This window comes from Scardinius erythrophthalmus (genome assembly GCF_964197995.2).
Source record: "Scardinius erythrophthalmus genome assembly, chromosome: 17".
Taxonomy (NCBI): domain Eukaryota; kingdom Metazoa; phylum Chordata; class Actinopteri; order Cypriniformes; family Leuciscidae; genus Scardinius; species Scardinius erythrophthalmus.
The window spans coordinates 37,228,396-37,256,179 of record NC_138237.1 but is presented as its reverse complement, the minus strand read 5'-3'; the positions used below and the strand labels follow the sequence as shown (position 1 = coordinate 37,256,179).

General features: G+C 38.8%; 3 protein-coding genes across 6 annotated transcripts in view; 1 reads left to right on the top strand and 2 right to left on the bottom strand.

Annotated features, from left to right (window-relative positions):
• Positions 1 to 205: 205 nt before the first annotated feature.
• ndufa2 (NADH:ubiquinone oxidoreductase subunit A2) lies at positions 206 to 3,058 on the bottom strand. Its single transcript, XM_081389962.1, has 3 exons — positions 2,927 to 3,058; positions 442 to 548; positions 206 to 362 (listed from the first exon to the last, which is right to left on the bottom strand). The coding sequence occupies exons 1-3, from the start codon at positions 3,031 to 3,033 to the stop codon at positions 271 to 273; spliced, it is 306 nt and encodes a 101-aa protein (XP_081246088.1). The 5' UTR covers positions 3,034 to 3,058; the 3' UTR covers positions 206 to 270.
• ik (IK cytokine) lies at positions 2,604 to 20,970 on the top strand. Its single transcript, XM_081389944.1, has 22 exons — positions 2,604 to 3,378; positions 3,831 to 4,009; positions 4,104 to 4,238; positions 4,796 to 4,862; positions 5,243 to 5,335; positions 5,445 to 5,504; positions 7,740 to 7,907; positions 9,590 to 9,704; positions 9,785 to 9,855; positions 10,801 to 10,847; positions 13,137 to 13,300; positions 13,612 to 13,720; positions 14,405 to 14,444; positions 14,539 to 14,746; positions 15,490 to 15,508; positions 15,661 to 15,727; positions 17,005 to 17,085; positions 18,553 to 18,610; positions 18,685 to 18,773; positions 18,853 to 18,961; positions 19,074 to 19,108; positions 20,497 to 20,970. The coding sequence occupies exons 3-22, from the start codon at positions 4,223 to 4,225 to the stop codon at positions 20,522 to 20,524; spliced, it is 1,644 nt and encodes a 547-aa protein (XP_081246070.1). The 5' UTR covers positions 2,604 to 3,378; positions 3,831 to 4,009; positions 4,104 to 4,222; the 3' UTR covers positions 20,525 to 20,970.
• Positions 19,936 to 27,784, bottom strand: part of LOC308705091 (arf-GAP with Rho-GAP domain, ANK repeat and PH domain-containing protein 1) — a 28,047-nt gene continuing 20,198 nt past the window's right edge. For all 4 annotated transcript variants that reach the window (XM_081389926.1, XM_081389925.1, XM_081389927.1 and 1 more), the window contains 8 exons: positions 26,810 to 26,909; positions 26,529 to 26,721; positions 26,394 to 26,439; positions 24,519 to 24,670; positions 22,955 to 23,164; positions 21,998 to 22,103; positions 21,159 to 21,306; positions 19,936 to 21,078 (listed from right to left, as the gene is read on the bottom strand). In XM_081389926.1, coding sequence (XP_081246052.1) covers positions 21,037 to 21,078; positions 21,159 to 21,306; positions 21,998 to 22,103; positions 22,955 to 23,164; positions 24,519 to 24,670; positions 26,394 to 26,439; positions 26,529 to 26,721; positions 26,810 to 26,909 — 997 coding nt within the window. In that variant the 3' untranslated portion in view covers positions 19,936 to 21,036. The remainder of the gene's footprint in view (positions 21,079 to 21,158; positions 21,307 to 21,997; positions 22,104 to 22,954; positions 23,165 to 24,518; positions 24,671 to 26,393; positions 26,440 to 26,528; positions 26,722 to 26,809; positions 26,910 to 27,784) is intronic.

The window sequence follows — 27,784 nt, the reverse complement described above, 5'->3', positions numbered from 1 at the left end:
GTACTACTTTCTCACACTGTATTTGGAAATGTAGTCGCATTCAGTCGTTTGGAGAACAGGCTATGAAAGTTTTCTAGTTTGTATTGTTACCAGGCTAGCATGAACAATGATTTCTCATTTTTGATTAGTGGAAATATTTTGGGTCAATGGGAAATCCACACACATGGCAAAGGCTTCAGAAAAAAAAAAATCCAAGGATTTTAGAATGTACATTTATTTTCCATTTGTGACACGCATAACATTTACAACATTTTACATTATGAGGCTTACTTAGGATTTTGCATTTACAATGGTTTCAAGTGCTTTGGCCACTTGGTCGGCGTTCATGTTGTCCAGTGAAACGCTGTGTTCTTTACCAAAACCTAAGACAGAGAGAGAGATGATGCATCATTATGTGTATATGCTCATTGGTATGCATATGCTTCAGTTGTGTTTTCTTACCATATCGACCCCACAGCATGGGCTGAACTCCAGAGCACTCTCGGATCAGGATGGGAAACTCAGGGTTTGCCTTCTTTAATGTCACATAATGCTGCTCGATAAAATCCCTAAAATAACAACATCAACAAATAATAATTAGCAAAACAGAATGAGACTGGGAACCTGGTCCATGTTGAATTTAAAAATGGTCAGGCTGGTTTATAGGCGCACACACAATCCATTCATCCCTCTCACAGAAGAGCGCACGAGTCAAGAGGGATCCAGACTGTGACTAAATGCCTTAATGAACACTTCAAAACCAGAAATAACCTGCGCTATCTGTCTGAACGGCGCAGTACAGACCAATCATCAACATGTGTGCTGCAAGATAGGACTCGACCACGCCAGGCCATTATTAAAGGGGACTTACTATCCTTTTTTATTATTATTATAATTTACCTTTCTGCTAATGTGTAACTAGTGTGTACCTCTGTAGTCCTGCCATAATGTTCGTAATGTAGCAACATTTGCACAATTGGCTGGCTACTTTAAATGTAAGAACGGCAGGGCTTGACATTCACTGGTTTGCTCTCCTGTCCCTGTGACGAGTGGTTTTCCAAAGTTACAGCCACTCAGTATTTTCACTGGACACAAATTTGACATCAATCAATACCATGGGAAAAACTGCCATATAGATAATTTTAATATTTTATCATAATTTGGCAGCAGGTTTATTAGGCTGCTGTCACTTTAAGACCTGACGCACAGATCCATTATACTGTTACACGTGTGTTTTCTTTCTCAACTGTTTACGTTCACTTAAAACATGACTGACTGTGTTTACGTGAATACTCACCAAGACTGGGATTTTGACATTATTTTGTGTATTCGACTGTTTAAGCGCAATAAGCAGCAAAAAAGAACTCAATTAGTACTGAGAGGCGGCTTTATGTGCGCGAACTTTGGGTTTGAGAACAAAATCTGCGGGAATGAGAAAATGTATGCGTAACATAACCCTGTAACAGCAACAATATTCATCAGGAGGCGGGTTTGTGTGTCACTCACTGTCGGAGAGATATAGTCCTCCACAGAGTCTAGTTGAAGTGACTGTGTTAATGTTAATGTGTCTCCACTGTGAAGTAAACTGGACTCGGGCTCGAACTGATACGGCAAAACCAACGCCATAGTTAACGTCCTAGAGGTGTAACGATACCCTCATGCCACACCTCGATACGATATTTTACCCGATACTCCGAGACCTGTGATAAAAGGTTAACAAAAAATGTACTGTTGATTAGCCTAAAATGGTAAATTTGGTTTTACATTGTGTGTGTGAATGAATAGGCTTGGACTGGGTGCTGAAACCCAAAGCACAGGACAATAGAGACACCAGAATAACAATAAGTGAAAAGAGGTGCCGCAATAATGTAATGCCATTTTCACCGTGTCCTGTTTGTACAATTAGTGTTACCTTGTCTTTGTTTTGAAAAAAAAAAAAAAAATTATATATATATATATGATTATTATTCATTTTTATTGTATTCATGTATTTTTAAATAATTACTTTATATGTGAAAAATACTGTAGGCTAATAGGATTGCATAATCAAGAAGTTTCCATCTAAAGTTACCGGTATAATGTATATTTTAAATATTTATTTTTAAAATGTATTTTCATTTATTTATCATTTATTAAATACTAATTAAAGTAAATATAAATTATATAGATTATATATCTGCCACCCCACTCTCTAAGATATCGGCCATCAAAAAACTAATATCAGTCCATCACTAATTTTGAAGTCTTCTGTTCTTTTAATGGCTTTTTTTTTAAAGGAAAATTCAGGCATCAGAATATCAGAGATGAAGAATCTGAGTTAACAGAATATTTTCATTAACTCTAATTTGTGGAATGCAAATGTCCTTAATCTTTTTATAAATTATTTCATGTTTGTTCTCTCTCTCTCTCGGCATGACTGTGAATAATACAATATTGCCAAAGCTTGGAATACATAAAATAATAATAAAAAACATCAAAATAATTGAAGAAAATATTAGAACATAACTTAAATTTAAATAAACATTGTAACAAATTAGAACATGTGTGAACATTTGATTATCACAGTGTTTTAACACACACACACACACACACACTACTTGCTGAGGGTCACTGTGGCGGACAGTAGGGAAACACACTGAGGTCAGACACACACATTAACATGCTGTCTCACACACATATTTGGCAGCCAGTGCTTATCTGTCTGTCTATCTATCTATCTATCTATCTATCTATCTATCTATCTATCTATCTATCTATCTATCACGTTATATATATAACAATGGATGAAGCTAATCGGTTTGTCATATAATTCACTAGGATTTCAGACAGTATTTATAATGTAACATTACATTTAATGCATGTACACAGTGCACAGTGTAAGAGTGATAGGCACAGAACAGTCACTCTGTAACAAAACGCATGAGTAGTAAAGGCCTCAGTACTGCACCTGGTCCCCTGACTGGCGGCTGATCTCTGGCACAACTGCAGGCGGATCTCACGCAGATTCTTCGACAGACTCGAGCCGATCCCGCGAACCACTGATGTCGCCGCCATTACTGTCACCTTCAGCGACCGGAAGTGGAGCTCTTCTTCTGCGGGTTCAAACACGCTTCATCTGCATTACCGCCACCTACCGAACTGGATATGTTTTTTTTTTTTTTTTTTTACACAGTATTTGTCTTTATTTGCCCTTTGACATGCTCCACAGATTCGGTCTTATAATCATAATACAGCAATACAATCATAATTACGTGAACAATCATTAGGATGTCTTTTTGATGTGAGTTAGGTTCCCATTTACTCCTGTACATCCAGTTCAAATTCGTTGCTGTTGTGAGAATGGAAGCCTTCTTCTTCAACTTCTTCTTCAACATAAATTCAAATCAGTTCTTATACACTGTAAGAAAAAAAATCTTTACTTTTCTTTAACCCTAAAACACGACACAAAACGCCTGTGAAAAATTTAACAGGCTACGTAAAATTCATTGATATAAACACAATTAGGGCCTATTTTTACTGCCTTTTTCTTTATTCTTTCCTGTCTTTCATGTTATCACTATATTTCGAATATAGGCAGTTACTATTGATGTATGTCTATACCTTCCTTCATTGCAGAGTGAAATGTATCTTGAGCTTTTAAATTTGTTCATTAGATGTCCAATTGTTTGAATGGCCTCATTTAAACACTGTATTCTATATTTCTTCCTTCATATAATCCAAACAGTGATGTTGCTTGTGATGATAAATAGCAATATAAAAAAACCATAATGCTTTCAATCCACGAGAAGATAGTTTCTCAACTTTTACCTTCTTGTCTGTAACTATTTTTTTTTTTTTTTTGCCATTTAAAGAGATAGTTCACCCAAAAATGAAAGATTCTGTCATCATTTATGGAAACAGCAACAGCAACAACAACAACAACAACAACAAAAACAACAACTATGGAAGTCAATGGGGTCCATCCAGTGTCTTACCAACACTCTTCAAACGATCTTCTTCTGTGTTTAACAGAACAAATTAACACATTCAGGTTTGGAACAACTTGAGGAACAACTTTTGTGGGTGAACTTATGATAGTAATGCTTAATATTATCACATATTAAGTGTGATCGGCTCTCCTCCAGGTCAACAGGCGGCGCTGCTGCGACGTGACACTGATAACCGGAAGTGTGACGTCATCAGACCTACTATCAACATTAAAGTGCGTCGAGTCGCGTTTTAGAGCGACTCGTTTAATTTCATCATGCCTGAACGCGAATGTAAGTATTACATACCGTTTATTAAGTTTATGTTGTGTGCGGATGAATAATCACATCATATATGTTCTTATCGTATGAAAATAAATACGCTGTTACATTCTATGAACATGCCTGTGCCGTTTGCATAACTGGTAGTGATTCTGTGTAACTTAGATTTCAAAGATAATGTGTACGTTTGATAAGTTAAAGAATATGTAAGAGATATACAAGAAGATTGTCTGTGTGCAAATAAAACACGCATTAACACAAATACAGCAAAGCTCCTGCAGCCAAACCCTCACTGTTTACAACACTGTAGAGTCGAGTAACGTTACGAGGAATGATTCGATTCACACGCTTGCGATTCGATTCACTTCCGATATCGATTCAGTTGGATGTATATCGGATACAGTACATGTCAGTTTATCTCATAGATAGACAAAAACTCTCATCTAATGATGTAAACTACACAGGGAACCCTGTCAGTTGGTACATTACTTTGATATTAAAGGTTAAAACTAACAACTGATTAGTATACAAACATTTAAAGGCAAACATTTGATGTGTGTGTCTTTCAGCCGAGGTGTACTCCAATCCTCTGGCTCCTGATGGCCATGAGGTGGAAGATCATCGGTCAGCGCTACAGTAAGTGCTCTTCACCTGTCAATAATGTGCTGATGATCAGTGCCGCCATGGACTCGTTTTCTGCAGTGAACATTCTTTTGTTAAATCTTTAGCTTTCCCTTTATTTATTTCTAAGTAACTTTAGGTGTTTTTTCCTCTCATGTGATTTAAATGAGTGAAGCATCAGCAGTGACAGTATTCAAAGACAAGTGCAGAAGCAATCGCATTTACACCTAACATTAAAATGCATAGGATCTTGCTTCTCTAATGCTAAATCTAAATGTAATAACTTTTGTTATTATGGTATTATTTTGTGGCAGTCGATTCAGTGACGTTACTATCTCGAGTCGAGATAGCAATCTGTCCTTGTGTCTCAGTGAAATTTTGTTTGTGACCCTCAGATCCAAGCTGACCAATGATGACTTCAGGAAGCTTCTGATGACCCCGAGATCGACCCCGTCCTCCGCTCCGCCCTCCAAAACACGACAACATGAGTACTTTGCTTTTGAACACACTTGTTTAAGATCTTTCTGTGGTCATGTGTGCACTGCGTGTCTCTATGATAACAGTCCTGTTAACTTTTTGTTGCGATGATTTTCCCAGGATGCCACGGGAATATAACGAGGACGAGGATCCTGCGGCTCGCAGACGTAAGAAGAAAAGGTGAGTTGAGGAACATGAATGAATCCTCCTACATTACTACTGCTTTAATATCTAATCCTGCTGTTGCTTTTGTCTCTTCTGCACACACTCTCCTACGTTTCGCTCTGCATTAATTATCATTTTATCAAATAAAAACATTGCCCCTGTATGAGTATGCCTTTTAGACTATGTTTATATCATGATATAGTGAATCACACAAAGATGCTGTTTTTTCAAATAGCAGCACAATTGCAAATGTGAAACTGATTTTATACAACAGTTCAATAAACAATTAAGTTACTTGCATATTAGACACAATATTGCCTGTTTTTCTCCATTTCACCAACAAAGCCACGGCAAAACTGTTCTGTATCTCTGAGCAACACACAGTGGTGTTTCACTGAATAAATCAGTCCATTTGAACCAGGGCTGCACAATATATTGAAATTATCGCAAATATATATATATCGCGATATGCATATCGCATCGGCTTGCAATAACGGGTCATGAACAAAAGACAGAGAGAAAATCACTCGCTGCTCTCGGCTGAATAACGTTTGTAGCTTTAATAAGAATCAGTATATATGTAATTCATTCAGTGAAAACTAAGCAGTGTTTTATTTTTACATTTGATTATTCAGTTTCTGTTGTGAAATAAACCTAATGTAGGATATCCTGAACCCTGTGGTTTACACTGATGTTAAAATAACACTTCTTACGCTACAGTTAAACACTGATGTTCACTTTCAGAAGCTCTAGGGATGTTTTCTTGTCACAAAAACAATGTGAAACACGCATGTAGGTTATATAATTCTAAATATATTTTAAAGATAATTTAAGCTTATTTTACACGCTTTAAGCATTATCTTATCGAATATCGCATTATTTAATGAGTTATTGCATATCACACTTTTCTTCAATATCGTGCAGCCCTAATTTAAACGAATTGACTCAATGACTCGCTCATTAACAGCGACTTGCTGCCACCTACTGGCGGTTTCAGTTTTATATTTAAAGTATCTTTTAAATTTTAAAATCATTTCATATATCATCAAAGTTTTATTTGTAAAGCATTATTTCTGCATGTGTAGCTGCAGGTTAAATGCATTCATGTCCCTCTGAGCTGCATTAAACTGAGTAAATGCATCTAAACGCCTCTTCAGATGCAGCGTCTGTGTCTCCTCTGCACTGCAAAGAGCAATTTAGTTGATACTGATTTCATTTGACTGGTAACAGCCCTGTAGTGTCGTCTTATGTAGTTATTTGACATAATAAATTATGCATAGGCTACATTTAATTAGGGAAGAAAAAATTGCCCTTATAAAGGTAAAAAAATGCAGATAAAAGTAAAAAATAATTTAAAATTTATTGGAAAATGTAATTTCTGTCACTGCTGTGAACTAACCACTGCAGCGAATATAAAGAATATCCAAAACTTTAGTAATCAGTCCTAAACCTGCCAATGTATCAACACAATAAACACACAGCAAAATATCGTCTAATTATCGTTATTGACCAAATCCCAGAAATTATCGAGATGTTTATATGGGCCAATCAGCCAATCAGTATATGGGGAGGATTAGGAGGCCATGATGGACAGAGGCCACTGGGCAAATTTGGCCAGGATGCCGGGGTTACACCCCTACTCTTTCGAAAGACATCCTGAGATTTTTAATGACCATAGAGAGTCAGGACCTCAGTTTAACGTCTCATCCGAAGGACGGTGCTCTTTTGACAGTATAGTTTCCCCGTCACTATACTGGGGCGTTAGGACCCACACAGACCACAGGGTGAGCACCCCCTGCTGGCCTCACTAACACCTCTTCCAGCAGCAACCTGGTTTTCCCAGGAGGTCTCCCATCCAGGTACTAACCAGGCTCAGCCCTGCTTAGCTTCAGTGGGCAACCAGTCTTGGGCTACAGGGTGATATGGCTGCTGGCCAAGAAAGATCCACACTAAAACCCCTCAATAAATACACATAATTTTATTTCATAAATAATTGTGTGTTTTTTTTCTATTACTTGCATGCAATACACAATACAGTATTTATACAGTCATCACCTCCTGTGCTAGTGAAGTTCATGTATGAACACACCAGGAAGAATTAGATTTTTTTCAGGAGTTCCTATTTTCCCCCATTCATTACTGCTTAAATTAAGTACTAAAATGCATGTAAAATGTGTCTTGTAAAAATTCAATAGTGTTTTGAGAGATTTTTTTTTTCTCTGTTCTTCCGCTTCACGCTTCTGTTTGAAGTTACTACGCTAAACTGCGGCAGCAGGAGATGGAGCGAGAGCGCGAGCTGGCGGAGAAGTACCGTGATCGTGCTCGAGAGCGACGTGATGGCGTTAATAAAGACTACGAGGAGACGGAGCTCATCAGCACCACTGCCAACTATCGAGCCGTGGGACCCACCGCAGAGGCGTGAGTTTCCTGACATTCGTGCCTTTCATTTTTTACTGCATGTTGCATAAATCAGAATTATTTTTCTCTAGCTGTGTTTTGTTATATGACCATCTTCTGTATATGTTTAGGCACCTGTCATTTCTGTTGACTTTCTTATTAGAACCCCTGTCCTAGTTTTAGGGGCTTTTTTTGACTGTTTTGTACCAACTTTGCATGTAGGTTGTAGTGCATTTGTCAATAATCAATAGGGATGTGCCGATACCGATAATTCTTTATATTTCAAAGCTGATTCTCGATGTATTGGCCGATAAATCTAAATCAAAATATTTTATTTTATATACATTTTTGAAAGCCTGATTACAAAAACAAGTCTCACCATTAAAATCCATGTCCCATCACACAATTATAATGATGTTCTCATTGAATTGCTTATATGACAGACTTGCTCTGCTATATGTTGCACTGAACCGTATTTTCCTTTTTTGAAGTGATTCCAATCATATTTCAAGCAATTCAAAACCATCATGTTGAACAGTGCGCATCTGAAGTGTCTCAGCTGAAGGAAATAATACAGTATTTATCAGCTTTAATATATCAGCCATATTTTCTAGAGGTCGACCGATTCATCGGTTTTGCCGATATATCGGTACCGATAATTGATTGGTGAAAGTAAAATGATTGCATAATGCATATAGTTCATGAAAGCTAGCTAATACATCCTTGTTAACAAATGGGACTTGCAAAGTGTTACCTCTGAAACTTAAATAGGCTATGTTTATGGTTATAGCTAAAGAAACACACATTTGACCTGTAACATTTTAGTGTTTAAATTATTTTAGTTAGAACTTCTCATTTTAATGTATTCATATTTATATATTTATTTCATTTAGCACAATTCAGTTCATCACTGTTTTACTTGTGTTATGATTATGAGTGTTATGTTTGTTTTAATCCCAATATCCAATTAAAAAAATATCGGTTATCTGCATGTTCGGTTAAACCTAAATACCGGTATCGGTAAAATCCACTATCGGTCGACCTCTAATATTTTCTTATTTGTCTGATAACGATAAGATTAAAACGGAACATATATCGGCCAATACCGATATGGTGGCCGATATATTGTGCATCCCTAATAATCATCATTTTGAAGTTTGTATTTCACATGGCTGCCAGAGACTAAAAAATGCTGTCCGTTTTAGTAAAATGACTATAATTCCCTAAAGTAACAACATTTTTTTTATTTTTTTGTAGACCATTACTTGAAATTCACTTGCTGTTTTTAGATGTCATCCAGCGGTCCGTCTGAAGGCTGTGATCTGCCCCGAAAATCACCAGGATATTGCTGATTTATTTCATTTTCGACATTTATTTTTCTATAATTCGTTTCACATCATTTGTTTTCTTCTGCGTCTTTCTACAGATTTGTGCCGTTGTAAATGTAGTAATTTATTCGTTCATTTTCATTTGCATTACTCCCAAAATCGCTGAACATGGTGACACTGTTTTGTCTTGCAGCTGTGAACAAAAATACCAAGAGTTTAACCGTATGCTATTTTGTCTAGGGCTAATATTAACGACTGAATACTTATTATCGGACTGATTATTGCCTTGGAATTATCAGTAAAAAGTGCTTTGTCATTGGTTTGTATTTGAATGTGCATTTTTGTTTGTCTTTTTCCTGCACTGTTGTTGAACAGGGACAAATCAGCCGCAGAGAAAAGGCGTCAGCTGATCCAGGAGTCCAAGTTCTTGGGTGGTGATATGGAGCACACTCACTTGGTGAAGGGTTTGGATTTCGCCCTGCTACAGAAGGTACATCCACGTAACCATTGTTTGAAAATCAAACCACTGCCACATATATGCTTGTGTTTATTGTACTGTTTTAATTTCAGGTCAGAGCTGAGATCACCAGTAAGGAGCGGGAAGAGGAGGACATGATTGAGAAAGTGCAGAAGGAAGTCAAGTATGTTTCATAAGTTCTTATTTGTTCACTTAAAGGGATAGTTAACCCAAAAATGAACACTTTGTCAGTAATCACTCAGCCTCATGTCGTTCCAACCCTGTAAGACTTTCGTTCATCTTCGGAACACAAATTAAGATATTTCTGATTAAATCTGAGAGCTGTCTCGCTCCTTCATAGGCTTCTACGTAATTTCATTCTGCTGGCCCACAAAAGTTAGTAAAGACATTGTTAAAATGGTCCAAGTGACTAAAGTGGCTCAACCTTAAGTTTATCAAGCGGAGAGAATACTTTGTGCGCAAAAAACACTTTATTCAACTCTTCATTTTCTTGTGTGTGGGCCTCTGAGTGACTTCATGAGAGCGCCATGATGCATGCGCGGGAACTGAGAAGACGACGTTCACGATCATTTAATTGGAAAGTGTGAAATGTAAGCCATTTATTTTGAGGCATTGGTAAGGCACTTCTCGTTGGTTTCTCACGATTCGGACATCCAGGAAATGCACACTTTAGAGCCACTGTAAACACTACATCGAGACCCGTCTGCATCATCTCCTCAGTTCTCGCGCATGCGTCGCTGTGAACTCGCATCAGAGGCCCACACGCAAGAAAATGAAGAGTTGAATAAAGTTTTTTTTGCACACAAAAAGTATTCTCGTCGCTTGATGAACTTAAGGTTGAGCCGCTTTAGTCACTTGAACTATTTTAACAATGTCTTTATCAACTTTTGTGGGCCGGCAGAATGAAATTACATAGCAGCCTATAAAGGAGTGAGACAGCTCTCAGATTTAATTAAAAATATCTTAATTTATCTTCCGAAGATGGACGAAAGTCTTACGGGGTTGGAACAACATGATGGATAGTAATTACCGATAGAGTTGTCATGTTTGGGTGAACTAACCCTTTAACCCAGTTGCGAGTCTCTATTGACATGTTTGTGTTTGACAGGAGAGATGAAGATCCAGAGCAGAAGATTGAGTTCAAGACTCGCCTGGGTGAGTTCAGTCTGTGTTTAATCTCATTAAGGGGCTTTCGCACTGGAGGAACACTTTCAACTTTCCAACTATTGGTGGAAGCAGGAACTGGGAAGGATTTTAGTCCTAGGAAAGCCTTTTAGGGGAACTAATGGCTCGTTTCCACTGAGCGGTACAGTACAGTACAGTACGATTCAGGACCGTAAACCCTGATCCGACCTGCGTTTCCACCGCCATAAGTACCCTTACTTGATAGGCGTTGGTGTAGCTTATGCCGGAAAGAGGCGATCGACGTCATTTTCGTGCGAAGAGGAAAGCGACATAGTAAACAACAATGGATGACTTTCAGCAGATCTTGTTCTTGCTTCACCGCTAGTGGCTGTATGTCACAAGGAGACAAGCGCCGATATTAGGCGTTTATACCAAGTACGCAAAGTTTGGACTTGCCAAGTCCAGCTCAGGAGAATGACTCCCGAGAACGTTAATTCTGCAACTTGAACAGCGTCACTCCGGTTGCTCTGCTACTCCGGTTATCTCTGCATGTACATTTTAGGCAACAATAAAATGAAATATGTAATAGAACACCACACTGCCTCTTTTCATTTTCATTTAAAGGAATCTTAAACATTATCTTAATCTTAAACATAGCCACACAAATGTGGTTCAGGCGACGCCTATTGATTATATTCACTGCATGTATCACGTTAGCCTATTTATAACAAAACGAAATATAAAACTCAACCCTGCCTCTTTATAAAACTCAACCCTGCCTCTATATAAAGTCATGAAACTTCACTTAGCCCTCAGCCAAAACGATTGGTCAAAGAACAAATGATAGATTCACAAGCCCAAAAATCGCCCATTAGATATACACAAGACGAATTATATCTCGTGTTTAACCACTACAGAGATGTCCGAGTCGGTGGCAAATGCAGAAGGACCAGCGCCGGTGATCGCCAGGATCTCACAACCTGGATCAAATTTCTGGAAGATTTCATAAATCTTTATAAATAAACCACAGATTTGAGCTTTAAACAACTACATTCTCGCCTGAAAAACTCTCAAAACTACATTTTGTGACACAATAACAGTAGTATTGTATTTCAACTGTATATTAAAAAATGGCGCCTCTTATGTTGTCATTCCCCTTGTAGCTCGCTCAAGTGACGATACTCTGTCAACCAATCAACGTCCTGCAGTGAGTCTAGCTCCACCCTTTAGGGTACTGAAAAAGCGGTACGGTTCAACATTATGAAGCTGCAGACTCGGAGCCTGCAGCTACAGTCCCGCACCCAGAGTCCCACATTCTCAGACCCCTAGTTTTTCGAGACAGTGGAAACAGAAATAATTACGTACTGTACCGTTCAGTGGAAACGAGCCATAATTTAGCTCTTACTTCAGAGTAGTATCTAACCCAGCACAATAGGAACTACCAGTGACGTAAGTGTAGCGCTAAATGGCAGAACGCACGCGAAACACCAGCCAAAAAAAAAACGAACTCTACCAACATGTAAAACAGTGATCGATGAGCCTCTAAACCTTTACGCTGAGGAGAACATCCAACGCCACTTTGAGGAGAACAAGAGAAACATGATTATGTGTTTCTGCTCATCAGACACACGCATACGCTAATAACTCTTCATCACTGTCTACTCTCTGTGTGTAACAGTTCTGTCTGATAACGTATGAGACGGCACTGATAGACAGATCACACACTAATGAACACGGAGAACGTTGCCGTTCTCAGAGTTGTCAAAATAAAAGTCTCAACAACAAGCGTGTCTCACGTCACTTCAGAGTTCCTGCTGGCGATGTGAACGCAACCAGGAAAACCTTCCTATGGGAAACATTAGTTCTCTGGGAAACACACTGGTGGCTCGTTCCTAGAACTATCCGGTGCGAAAGCCCCTATAGAATCATTATTTCTGTGATACAATAGTTCATATTATCACAGAAGTACTGGGATAAAAGTTTAAAGTTCAAATATAAACACTGATGTCTACGGTAGTGATCAAAATAGAGCAAATGAGCTTTTGATAGAAACTGGCCACTTAAAATAAAACATTTAGCGATTACATTGTTTTGCTACTAGGTGGCGACAAGTGATTGACGAATATAAATAACGAATCGCAATTGTTAAAAATCACAATGCTTGTCGTATCGGCACTCAAGTATTGTGATAGTATCGAATCAGGCGATGGGTGTATCGTCCCAGCCATAAGAACTACCCAGTGCAAAAGCCCCTAATGTCTCTGGACAGCAATAAGACTGAACTACATGTGAGTTGTGTGTATTGTTTCTGCTCTTTAGGACGAAACATCTATCGTATCCTGTTCAAGGGTCGTCCGATGGAGCGTAATGAGCTTTTCCTGCCGGGCCGAATGGCGTATGTGGTGGACCTGGAAGACGAGTACGCAGACACAGACATCCCAACCACACTCATCCGCAGCAAAGCCGACTGCCCCACCATGGAGGTACAGACCCCGAACACAACACTACAAACCTTGACATTGCTTAAGGACGCAGATGCTAACATGTTTTACTCTGACGTGCTTTCAAATGCTGGATATTGTTCGAGTGAATTATTAGTGGTGGTTGCCAAATCAAGCGTCACTACTGCTATTGCTCATGCTGAAGTATATACGGCGAATAACTGATCCAGCACTGTTCAATTCACGGGTTAATCGCAATGGGCTAAAAACACTCAGAACGTGGCATTGTGGGCACTCTCGCTTTCTTCAGCTCATATTTAATGTCTAGTCAAACTGCTGTTTTTGTTCCTCAGGCTCAGACGACACTCACCACCAATGACATAGTCATCAGCAAACTGACACAGATCCTGTCGTACCTGAGGCAAGGCACACGCAACAAGAAAATCAAGAAGAAGGACAAAGGTAGAGCTGAATGTTCACTAGAGATCAGCCCTAGATATCACTGATCAAAGTACCGAGAGATTGATTACGACGGTCAGAAGAGAGAAAGCCATTACGCCTTTAGCCGTTGCATTAGAAACTCTGCGGCAGTGTTAAACTGCCATTTTAAAAACAAGAAAAGAAAATGCAGTACTGTGCAAAAGTCTTAGGCATTTAGTATTTTCACTCCCAAAAAATGGTTTAAGTCAGTAATTTAGTAGTAGTGTGTCAGTAGGAAATATCAGTTTACATTTCCAAACATTCATTTAGCCATTAATTGTAATAATCCAGTGAGTCTGACAACAGTCGGTAAATGTTACATTACTGACACACTAGAGCAAACGATATAAATAACTGGCTTAACCACTTTTTTGGGGGTGAAAATACTAATGTGCCTAAGACTTTTGCACAGTACTGTATATAAAAAACACTCTGCAAGATCTATGATATTAATAAGTCTTCAGGTTTCATATAGCTCAGAGCAAAACAGAGAAAGTAAGCACAGTGTTAACCAAATTCAAATGCATTTTGATGTAAAATGCGCTCTTTTTATTTTGGAAATTTGCAAAGTGCAAAGAAGAAAAATAAATTTTAATTATTTTTGATTTCTCATACACACGTGTAGTGCTTGTGTATGTGTGAAAGCTGAGTGTTTCCTGTTTTCAGGGCGTCTGGATGAGAAGAAAGCACCAGAGGCTGACTTAAGGTGAGTTCACATGCAGTCAAAGTGTTTTACGTTTATGATCCGATCATTAGCTTCTTAACCACGTGTGTGTGTGTGTGTGTGTGTGTCCACGCAGTATCTTTGATGACATCGGTGACTACATACCCTCCACTTCCAAGAGCATCAGAGACAAAGAGAAAGAGCGCTACCGTGAGAGGGAGAGGGAGAAAGACCGAGAGCGAGAGAGGGAGAGGGAGAGGGAGAGAGAGCGAGAGAGAGAGAGAGATCGGGACGAGGAGAAAAGACGACACAGTTACTTTGAGAAGCCCCGAGCTGATGAGGAGGTCAGCTGATCGTTGTTGTTTAAACCTCTGGTGCTCTTCGCGTGTTGGTCCAAAATTAAAGATTTTTTTCTTTTTATTTTTTCAATGAAATTAATGTACTATATTTTAGTTTGAAAGTTTTTTTTATTTAATATTTTGTATTTTAGGGGATTTTATCATACTAAATTATATTTACGCTGTATTTATAATCCATTTATTCACTTTTTAAGCATAGACCTGAAAATTACATTTCCAACTTAAACTGTGGTAAATGTTGAATACTTTAGAGCACAGACTGAAATTGACGAAACTTGGCAGATTATTGCTGAAGTGAAAAGTTTAAAACAGTGAAATAAAAAAAAAGTAACAGAATTTGATGTTTTATGAAAAATGCACAAAAATACTATTTTAAATTTGATATGAAATATATATTTTCAAAATCATCATGTTTTAACTGCAAGAAAATCAAAACCTAAACAAGTTGTCCAAATTTGAGATTGATGTTTGGCTGCAGTACCAAACGCTTCCACTAGAGGAAATTCGCAAGTGCCAAAACCTTTACCGAGTTTCGTACCATTTTTTATACAATGCGGTAAAAAATTCTTTAAAAAACACAAAACGTATTTTTTTTCAATTTTCAAAGATTGAAGAGTACCAGAGAAAATGATTCTCATTGCTTTAGAATATTTGTGCAGAACTTATGGATATCACTATCATAAGTAAGCAATCTCTGTAATAATTGTCTAATATTTCTGTCCTTTCAGCCTATAGACATCGATAAAGGTGAGTATTCACAATCTTCCTCATAAAAATGGTTCATTGAAGGAATAGTTCACTGAAAAATTTGCAAATTTAAAAAAACACACACAAGTTTGAATGCTAAAGTCCAAGCCTGTTGAGTTCTTCAATGCTGTAGTTGTGATGTTGTCTTGCAGGTCCAAGCTCTGTGAAGGACCAGATCAAGTTAATCAATGAGAAGTTTGCTGGAGTCGGTCCAGAAGCATATCCTTCACGAGTCAGTTCACTGTTGCTCTTTGTGTATAGAGCGATACCATCAGAGTTGTCCCAAATGATGAAACGGCTACTTGAAATCCGGTCGGAAATCAACAGGATTTTTTGAGACCTAAAGCCAAAAAAATCTTGTTTCATAAAGAATAGGACTCATGGATATAACTCAGTACGGTACCTTACGGTAACCTTCACATGGCCATATTTCGAAATTCTCCTGTTGCATCAAAAGCTTCAAAATCACGACTGCTGCGTCCCAAACCAGATCTAAATAGTATTCGAAAATAGAATTAGTGTGTCCCGAATCACAGTATGTTGAAAAGAGTGTTACAAAGATACCGTATGGTCCACTTTTTCCGGTTAGAGTCCGAAGTGCAGATCCGTGCTCAATCTAACGGCTAATATTACCCACAACCCATTGAGTGTCGGACGAGGATTCCATTAGAACTACAAACATGAATAAAAAGTGTTAAAATACTACAAAAATGGCGGATGTGTGAGTCAGACGGATACGTAGAGAGGTTAATAATCAGTATCTAAGATATTTATTTAATGTTATCCACGTTAAATTTCAGCTTTTATAAAGATACGTCTAGTCATTAACTTTTAAATGAATCATAATGCAAACGCGACATTTGTCTCCGAAACAGTAGGAAATTAAATTAGATTGAATGTGGAGGATTTTAACTGTGACGAGATGATTGACAGATCAGTTTAAACGGTGACAGGATGCACATAATAATGATAAAGTATGTATTAAAGCTTGCCTACTCTTCTGCTACACATACTTTTAGGGCGTGCGTAGTAGAAGTAGGCCAATTGGGACTTAGCGTTGGTCATTGCAGCCAATCACTGACATTTGCATGAAAGAGAACAATCGGATTCAGGTTCTGCACTTATACAGCACTTAATGTTCTTGTTATAAGCAATAATGTGCAGAAATGATTTAATATACTACATTTTATGTAAGGGTTAATTGGTCTCTAAGACAGCCCAGCGATTGGCTGGATAATACATAACAAGATATCTGTGTTTTCAGTAATTGGTTTCATTAGAAACGTTACATTAGGTTAATGAAGATTCATTTTTCCAGTTATGCTTAGATCTAATTTTTTTTTCAATATCCTTATTTATTATCATGGTTTGTGCGCAGACATGAATATCGTATATAATTGATGCATTCGTGTGTATGATTTTAAAGTGCTGTCGAGTAACATGATGCCTCGCACTGCAGTGCTGAGTTTGTAGTTTGCTTCTTTAACTGCGAGCACTGGAAGCAGACGTGAAGAGAAGAAGCATCTGGGAGATTTCTTCGGGATGTCGAACAGTTACGCCGAATGCTATCCTGCCACGTGAGTTCCTGCCTTCATCTCTTCTCCCGTGAACACTGACTGGAGGAGTTCACTTCAGAGTTCAAATGTCCTGATCATTTACGCCATCCAAGATGTTCATGTCTTTCTTTCTTCAGTGGAAAAGAAATGAAGGTTTTTGAGGAAAACACATTCCAGGTTTCAGTGCAGCTTCAAAGTCTCGACACGATCCAGCCGAGGAAGATGAGTCTTATCTAGACAAACCAGCGGACATTTTATAACAAAACAAACACTTATATACTTTTAAACCACAAATGCTCGTCTAGCACTAGCTCTGCATTACGTAATCAGGTTGAAAGGTCACTCGTGGAAGTCAAACACCATTTGCAAAAAAATTAATTCATAAATAAAAGGTAAAACAACGATGTCAGACGAGTTTGAAGTTGGAGGAGAAAATGGGATGGAGTTTTTCGCCCTACCCTACATTTCTGAACCGGAACACGCGTGACCTTTCAACGTGATTACGTAATGTGTGAAGTCGTGGTCGTGCAAGACCAGCATTTGTGGTTAAAACTATATAAATGTTTATTTTGTTATAAAATATCCGCTGGTTTGTCTAGATAAGACTCTTATTCCTCGGCTGGATCATGTCGAGACTTTGAAGCTGCACTGAAACTCACATCTGGACCTTCAACCCGTTGGACCGAAGCGTGCCGCACAAGCCCTGAAAAGTGAAGCCAAGGCGTCTCGATCGCCCCCCGGTGGCTGGTCCTAGTATAGGTCATAAGCCCCGCCTCCCCGTGTTATTCAGCGGGACGTGAGACCAACTAAACAATTTAATTACACTTCAAATATCTTTTTTCTGAAGGTGGTTTCTGTCATGTACTGTAGTTTTTATCACGCTGATGTAAATTCAAGTGTTTGTTTTTAAAATAAGTTTGTTTTTAGTTAGTTATTTGTTGCGGTGGTGTGACGTCATGATTGACAGCTGTGATTGACAGGTTCTCTGAGCGAAGTAGTCACTGAAGCACCAACAGACTGTTTTTCAGGATCTTCTGAGGACTGAGGAGATTGGAGCTTTAAATTTAATATCTAAATTTCTATAATTAATTATTTCACACCGAGAGTGAGGGCGGGGCCTTGATTTCGCGGCTTTACTTCCCGCTCACGACTGCGCAGGTCTGGTCCCGAGATCGCTACTGCGCAGACTCAAGCCCCAAGATGTCAGCGCCATATCAGGACACTGGCGGCTTCATTTCTCACCAATGGAAGAGAGCGAAGGGGCGTTGTCCATATTTTTTTACAGTCTATGGTTGGACCCCATTGAAGTCACTATATGGAGAACAATCCTGGAGTGTTTTCCTCAAAAACCTTTCATTTCTTTTCCACTGAAGAAAGAAAGACATGAACATCTTAAGTGGGGGAGAGTAAATGATCAGGAGATTATAACTCTGAAGTGAGCTACTCCTTCAGAGATGATGATGTTGTTGATGCTGCTTTGTCTTGCAGGATGGATGACCTGGCTGTGGACAGCGATGAAGAAGTGGACTACAGCAAGATGGACCAGGCATGTATGAGTTTGAGTTGTAATTTGTCCGAGTGTCTCTGGTCAGGCGTGTTCACGAGTGTGTCTGTTTGCAGGGTAATAAGAAGGGTCCTCTGGGCCGCTGGGACTTCGACACTCAAGAGGAGTACAGCGACTACATGAACAACAAGGAGGCGCTGCCAAAGTAACACAGCCTCTGTTTTCTCAGTTCGGCCATGTGAGGTTGTGTGTTCACTCTAATTATGATGATGGTGTGTTTGCAGGGCTGCCTTCCAGTACGGCATCAAAATGTCCGAGGGCCGAAAGACTCGTCGCTTTAAAGAAACCAACGAGAAGGCCGAGTTAGACCGTCAGTGGAAGAAAATCAGTGCTGTGAGTTTGTGAATGTGTAAGCGCTGTGTAAGCGCTGAACCCCCCATATGGTGTGATGATGATGATGATGATGAATCCTGCTGCATGTTCACACTGTCTGTGTTTATTTCAGATCATTGAGAAGAGAAAGAAGATGGAGGCAGATGGGTGAGTGTTGTCAGTTTTTCTCTTCTCTCTTCTTTTCTTTTCAGTCTAAAAAAAAAATCCTAAAAAAATGGATGTAAACAGCAAAAATACTGGAATTTTCATCATGTGGGCGACTCATATTTTGAAATCAGATATTTATATATTTCTCTTTTTCCTCCAAAATTTTGCCATCTTCTAATCCACCTATTTTATGTGAATTTTGGGATATCGCATAAAAAAATGAATGCGCTCGATTGAGGCCAGTGATTTTTTTTTTTTTTTTCTCATCCGATAAGACGTGCACATAAACTATGATGGAAACACATTTGCAGAATAAATCCCTCAATGCGCAACACAAACTTTGCCTCAGCGGAGGCTGTGATTGGATAACTGGAGTAGCCAGCGGACCAATGGCATCGCAGCATCTCTAATGTTGGTTTGGTGCTTCTGAAAGTGTGTGATCAGAATGATTTGGTGTAATTCCCTCCAGAAGCGTCTCACACACACGAGTGTGTTCCCGAACACCAGCATCCGGACGCTAGAGAACACGACAGCGTTTACTGAGTTTCGTCTGACGCTCTGAGACACACTCGTTTATGATGGAGGGAAAAAAAGAGCAACTTCCGTTTTTATTACTGATATTTTGCTGCCAATTTTCCAGGAAGTGACTATTTTGGGATGGAAACCTGATTCGCAAATGTTTTATGCCATAAATTCGCAACTTTGGATGGAAAGAGCAGATATATCGACACTCGAAACAATGATTAGTAATGCAGCGATTGGCTGGAGGCCAGACAATAAAATGTAATGACATCATATAATTAAAAAAGGAAACAGTCAAGCAGACAAAATGGCAATAGTTTTAATAGATAAATCAAACGTGCAAATGTTTGTTACACAATTCCCTCTTATTTCCTTTTTTCACAATTTCTAGTATTTGTACAGGCTTTACAATTTTTTTATTTATTATTATTTCAGTGTCAAGAGTAGCCTATTGTAATTAGAAATTAATTTACTCGTGAAGCGGATAAAGCTTCTTAAGGGTCAATGGCACATCACTCTGCATGATTTTTTTATTTTATTTTGCATTATATTTTTTAGTTATGTACATCGATCAACGCTCAAACTAATGCACGATTCATACAAAACTGTATGTAATGTAAGGCTCCAATAATTATGAGAATGATTTGCTCCGAGTAAAACTGGGTTTTGAACCACATTTATTTAAAAAACCAAACGCAGGTCTGATATGGGCTGAAGCTCACGTAAATGACCTCAGAAAAGAAATGAGATTTGATCAGCTCATGGGAATTGGGTGTTTTTCCGTCTAGTGGGATGTAGTCATGTTACGATCAGTGTGTGTTATTTTTCAGTGTGTGTTCATGATTGTTTCCTCTTCTATTGTACAGGGTGGACGTAAAACGGCCCAAATATTAAAGCTTCAGGAGTGAAGAAATCTTTCCAGCTGCATGTATATGATGCACACATGTAACAGTAAATTAATTGTCCATTTGTGCTGTTTTTGTTTATTTTCATACAACCAAATACATTGGTAGAGAAAGGATGTTATCATATTTCTGATTTTTACTATTCATCCCATGTTGTTTTGTCAAAGTTTTTAGGAAGAGTGTTAGATGCAATGTTAACTGTGATGCCAGAGCTTCTAGAAACTAAATGCTTATCATTATCCCATCTTAAAAGACTTGACTGTTGACCGTTTTATTCCCAACATTCACGTGGACAAGCCCGTTGTATAGCTAAGGGTTCAGTTTTGCCCCTCTGGAAACAAACACAGTTTAAATGCACTTTTTTTAGCGCATTTATTCACTTATACAAATGTACTGTCTAATTCTGAGCTACAATAAAGCATAATACACTCTGCAGCTCAGTCTCCCGTCCTGCTGTTGAACTCACTCCTTCACGAGACTCGAGGAGAACCGGGGAGCTCTTCACAATGCAGTGATGATTTCTCCATCCGTGTCCATGTGATTCTGCACACAATGTCAGATCACACCGTCATGAATGACTCAATGAGATGTATTATAGTGAGTGTGTGTGCGCTCATGCTCACCGTGAAGATCTGCATGTGGAGCATGATCAGCTCTCGGGTAAGTTGCACCATGCCTGTGTTCATGGCAAACTCCTGGAACAGCGTGACCACAAATATCACGGCCAGATTATGCGCCGTCATGCGGTTCACCTGACTGTGCGCCTGCACCCTGAGAGCCGAGAGAGACAGGATTCAGAACAACTCGGTCTCGTCCAAAAAGTACACTTACACGATACTTCATCTAATGCGAAGCATAAGGTCCTCTCCATTCAACTGGCGCTCAATCCATCAATATCAACCTCTATCAGTTTCCCCTAAGCGGATACAGGTGTACTTAATCATTAAATATTGTTTTAAAAGTTAACGTCTCTCTTTGGTTTTGCCGAAAACATCAGAGATCACTGCACAACATTTTACACATTTCTGCAATATTACACAGTGAAAGTATTCAGACCCATTCATTAATTTTTTTTACCACAATTTCATGTTGTAGCCTTATGCTAAAATGCTTTCATTTAGTTTGTTTTCCCCCCTTCACATCTATACACTTCAAGAATACCTGGGTCAATGTGATGTTGCACTTTTTTTTTTTAAATGATGCATTTGATGAAAAAGTTGAAAGCATTTTAGCATGACACAGCATAAAAATGAATATATTTTTTGATAATGAATATATTTTTTGATGTAAAATAGAAAACATGTTTTAATGTAAAATAGAAAACAAGTCTGTTAAACAATATACCCAAGCTGACAGATATACATTCAGATTTATCAAATGTATGTTTACAATTACATATTCAGTATTGATAGCTCATATCAATTTATAGGTATAAATCCAGATATTGAGTTTGATATCATACATGTGCAGGTGTCCACACAGAGCGGCCAGTGTTGCATGGTTGTCCGGATGAAGCTGTTGAAGCAGTTTGCGGTACGTCTGCAGTCTGAGCTTTGCATCTGACAGAGCTGTGGATCATTACATCATCAATCAATACAGTATAAACAGTCTTATATATGAGCAAAACTGACTGTGAAATTTTTTTTTTGCAAGTCTTTCCTTCAAAATATTCACAAAAAACTAACCTAAAATCTAAAAGTCATTTTTTTTTCTTTTTCTGAACTATATGGATTCAATTAATTCATTTAATACTTTGTGTAACCTCCCTTTGCCAAGATAACAGCTCTGAAACGTCTCCTATAATGTAAAAGGAAGATGAACGAGATCCGAGGACTGTTATCTTCAGCTCATCCTTAATAAAACCTGATGATATTCACATTGTTTGCTACTTGGCACAAGCTAAATGGTTCTTCGTCTGAAAATTAATGTGACTTGAATTGAAGAAGGTTACCAGTTATGTTGGGTTGCTGATTGGGAACATGTTTTTCACTGTTCTCTGATAAACTCCTGGGGTCTCATTTAAAAAACTGTGTGTAAGATCCTTAATAAAAGTGTATGTGTGCCCAAAAGCCAAAAATGGCGTACGGCAAAAAATATTCACTTATAAAACTGTGCATACGCCAGAACATGCGCAAAATTCCCTTTATAAGTCAGTGGAAGATTGTGCGCACATGCGAAATAACCCTATGTGGAGCTTACAGCGCCTCGTTTTACTATGCAGAACCTCATCTGCATATCATTTGCATATTCATCCACGCGATACGTTTAACGGTACAAGACATTAGGAAAATATGAGATACGGATGTGCGTATCCTTGCCTTGTTTTTGAATAAATAAATCAAATAGTAATGCTTTTGATCTTGATGTCCGATGTGAAAGCTGTGTTTGTTAGGATGATGACAGCGGAGAACAGATGTACCTGCAGCTTTCAGCCAGTGCGGTTTGAGTGTGTTCGGTATGAGCTCAATCTCCTGCCGTAGGATCTGCTTTAGTGCTCCTGAAACATCTAGGACGGAGAGCTCGTCTGTTTCCAGAACAGTTCCTCTTGGAGAAACACGCAGGGCATCGACCAGCTTACTGATCCGAGGAGCGATGCCACAGCGCCGATACAAGCCCTCGACCTTTAACCCTGAAACAAACAGCACAACTCTTTTCAAATCTGGCTTTGAAAGATTCTCTTTTGATGGTTTTCTAAAAATGAAAGCTTTCAGGATATACGTCAAGCTTTAAAATGTGGTCCTGGATGCTGATTGGTCAATCCAGCTGTGCTAAAATACACAATATAGCACCAGCTATGACATGAAACACCAAATCTAACCTTCTATCCAGAAGAAAGATTTCATTAATTAATTTACCTAACAGAACAATGTGAAGAGTATACTATATACTATATATCAGAAAAGAGTGCTTATGTAATGTAAAATAATATACTTTTGATGTTTTCAGAGACTTAACTGCATGTTTTTTGCATTTAAATTACAATGCTATAGTTTAAACTTGTATTAAATACAATTAATTGAACTTAAGAGTGCTTATTGACCCAAATAAGCAGAACTTTATTGCATCTTCATATGTAAATTCATAATTACTTCTATTGTATTTGAAATAAGTGTACTGGCGAATGCACTGACACGCATTTATTGTAAACTAAAATATACTTTAATATTGAAACCTGTATGTCATGTATTTAAAGTCCCCCTTGTGATGAAAATCAAGGTTTTAAATGTTGTTTATCTGTCTATGTGGAGTTTTTAATATGAATTTGCACATGGTTTGTCTTAAATTCATAAGTCGACACCATTGCTGAGTATTTCCTCCTTAAAACTGCAGTGAACCAAAGACAGTCTCAGAAACACGGTTTGAAATCGCTGGTGTTTCTGACGTCACAAACGACCTTGTAACCAATCAGATCAACGTGTGATCGTCAACCAGTGGATCTCTGAGCTGAGTGAGTGAGTGGAGGCGGGGCTCATTTGCATATTCATAGAACCGCGCATACTAAATGAGGCAAGGGTGTTGAGTTACATTCAAGATATTTGAAGGCATGAATAATTTCTTTTTTTCCAAGGAAAAAACTTTGTAATTTTGGTGATAATATTATCCCTTCAAACTTTTTTTTTGACTACAGGGGGACTTCAAGCACAACAAAATATTATTAAAACAATGATTTGAAATGTAGAAAGTAAAACTTTTAATTTAACATTACAACAAAGCATACTTCTACTCTAAATGCACTTAAGTGAGCTTTTATTTAATTCATATTGTCTGCATGTACAGATTATTATTATTTTTTTTTTTTAAGTACATATTCAATGCAATTAAGCAGACTTATTTTTTCACAAGAGCTAACCTGAGCTTCAGTATATTGTTAAACTAGCCAAACTGAAGCTGCATGTATACAGTGCTGTTGTCATCCCTTCATTTACATCTGCACTTTTTCATCTTGAAACTCATAACCTGCCTAACTCCAGTCCGTCACTCACCGTACTGTGTGATGTGAGCTATACACCGGTCTACAGCACACGGCACAGATCCCGCACGCTGCCGTCCGTCTGTCGTCGAGCTCACGGCCCTCTTCACGAGCTCATACCACCTCACACAGCTGAGCTCCAGATCAAACTGCATGTGTAACGTCCTGCAGGAGATACACACCGCGTTCAGTGCTTTACGAGGCATTCTGATATACAGTGATGGGGATAACGCATTACAAGAAACCCGAGTTACGTAATCAGATTACTTTAGGTAACTAGTAAAGTAATGGATATTTTGTTGTAAAGGTAAAAATAATGCAAGATACTTTTTCAAGAAAGTTACTTTGTTTTCCCATTTATTGACTGACAGCTCTCCTGTCCCCATGTGGCGAGAAAACGTGAGTAAGTGCAGAGGCGTTGTGTGTGGACATGATAGTTACTGTAGTTCTAGTCTAAATGTGGGCATTTACTCATCTTCACATGCTCAAAAACACATTCAGTACTCCTCAAAATGAATACAATCAGTGAAATGCAAAATCAGAATACAACACAAGCCTCCAATGATGAAATATGTTAAAGGGGTCACGAACTGGCTTTTTCAAATTTTTTATATTATTGTCTGGGGTCAACTTATGACGTTCGCTTGGTTTTTACATTCAAAAACATCAAAATGAATAAGCAATAGGCTATTTTCTCCCCTGGTTTTGAGCCTCCTGAAATGCTCAGTTTTTATTGGCGTGTCGCATTGAAGACTTGGAACTGAAGTAAATGCCCACTGCTATGATTGGATAACAGTTTTGCATATTATAATGAGTTTCATGTAATGCGCAAATCGGTGGGCAGGGCTAAACCGGCAGTGTTGAAGTAGACGTTGATCTTCTGCGGAGGCGGGGTTTGATAACCTTTGACCTGATAGATCCCCACTATCGTTCGCTGAGCCTGGGGTCAATAAAAGCTTTTATTGGACTAACAAGGAAGTTTTCAGTTCTGAAACTTACAGGATATTCTTATAGTATGATGATGACCACATATGTCAAAAGTTCAAGGAAAATTTGATTTCTCAGTTCATCACCCCTTTAAATTTAATAAATATTTGTATGCATTTAATCTCACTTCATTGACCAATGTACTTGCTGCTGCTGACTATCGATGATTCAGTTAAACCATAAGCAAAAATTACTTTAGAGTTGTTGTTTTTTTTTCATTTTTGAAGTAAGTGTTGAACTTTCTTCTCTCCCTATTCTTCTGTAATTCAGAGCGGCAGCACAGCTGAAAGGTTTATCTGAGCTGTTGAGCGCCCTCTACTGTATAGGCCTTAATTTGCACTTCCTTCAGCCTTATTTAAATTTTGGTGTGAACTGGCCTATACATTTACCCAAAAAAAAAAAAAAATTGTAATTAAAAACAAACAAGCTCAGTCCAGGTGAGAAGTAACACAAAAGTAACAATGCATTACTTTTCTTAAAGTCGACATGAAAAAAAAAAAAAAAAAGTCGTTTGCAACTTCCGGTTCACACTGACTTTAAAAAGTAACTAAGTGACGCAATTAGTTACTTTTTAAGGGAGTAACGCATCATTCCCCAACACTGCTGATATATGTTGAAACCCAAAAAATGCTGTATGTACTTACAGTATAATGGCCAAATATTTACGCGCTGCTCACTTTAATCTATAGATTTAACCGTCCACCATTTGAATAACACTGCGCTAGACTGGCATCTTTGACCATTGCGCTTTTTTAGCCGAAATGCTGGTGATGTTAGGGTGCGCAATGTGTGTATTTGTTATACAGGCAGGGGAGCTACTGGTGCCTGCGATGCTGTCCATATAGGCAGCTCACTAGGTCTTGAGACACGGTCCATAAGTGCACAAAGGCCTGTCACTGACCTTTCAGCAAACTCCAGCAGGATGCATTTCTCTGAACGCTGCAGATCTACAAAGAAGAAGCATTTTTTAATGACATTATTAAGACAGTATTTGATAAACTGATGGGGGGGGGGGGGGATGGGGGGTGTTACTGACGGCAGCGTGTTTGAGCGCCCAGAATCACTGTGTCTCTGGAGCCGTGCTGCTTCGTGTGTATGGTCATCTCTCCGGCCTGAAGTGTGCACCACACCTCAGCACACTGTAGAGCGGCACCCTCCCGTAGAGACGCTCTCGACACGGCAAACACTCCCAACAGATCGTCATCCACCACTGCTCCCGCAAGCACAATCTACACACATGCAGGACGCTCTCTTCAGGCACTGCTATACTGATACTGACACATTTGTATCCACTAGGAAAGAGATTAACCACATTACCTTCATGATATGCAACATGTGACCAAGGAGGGCGTTTCGTTCGTCTGCCGAGCAAGTCAGTCTATCTGTCAAAGTTAACACCTCAAACTCATGGGTTTGCCTATAAAAGACAAAAGGAAATTACTCTTCTCTACGGAATAAGAAAAATATAAATAAGAGAACCTCCTAAGAATGGTTCTGGATTATTAACAATTCATTATTGACAAAATAAAACAGTATATTTAAATAATATAATTCAAGTAAGTGGGCTGTTGTTCTGAATGCCAGAACAACTGTGACTTAGTTAATCACAGCTGAAGACACCAGGCGTCTATCAGTGGATATAGTAGGGATCCGCTGATAGATGCCCGCTTTCAAACGCTCCCGTGTATATCTGTGTGAGCGCTCGGAGAAGACTAAATGTTTTTGAAGCGTTGATCATTGTAGCCAATCAGAGACATACATGTTGAGCACGTGAACACAATGGCCAATCAAAGGTGTTTAAGAATCCGTTCAACAGCGCTCAAAATGCTGGTATCGTCACATTTTTAAATATCAGTACCGACTTGGTACCGTATTCAGCACTTTGGACAACACTATTCACTTCTGAAAAAGAAACAAACTTAATTGTATTTAATGCACACGTGTAATGTACGTGAAATCATAAAAAAAACTACTTGCAGATAAGTAAGGGATAATCCACGGATAGCTGTGCATTAAACAATTTTAAAGCACAGCTACGCCCGTGGAGGCAAAGAACCGCCCGACGCGGAGCCTCCGTAGAGTGCATTCATATCGTTTAATGCACAGCTCAGAGAGCGATCCAAGGCACGCCTGCCCGGTGATGGTCCTCGGGGACCTCCTAATTTCACCATGTTTGTGGAGTGCATGCTGGTGAACTGCGGGATCTCCGTCACCATCTGCCTGGTTGAGGAGGACATCATCAGCCCCACTCCAGCCCCAGAGCGCAGCTTGCCGCCTCCCACGCTGCTAACA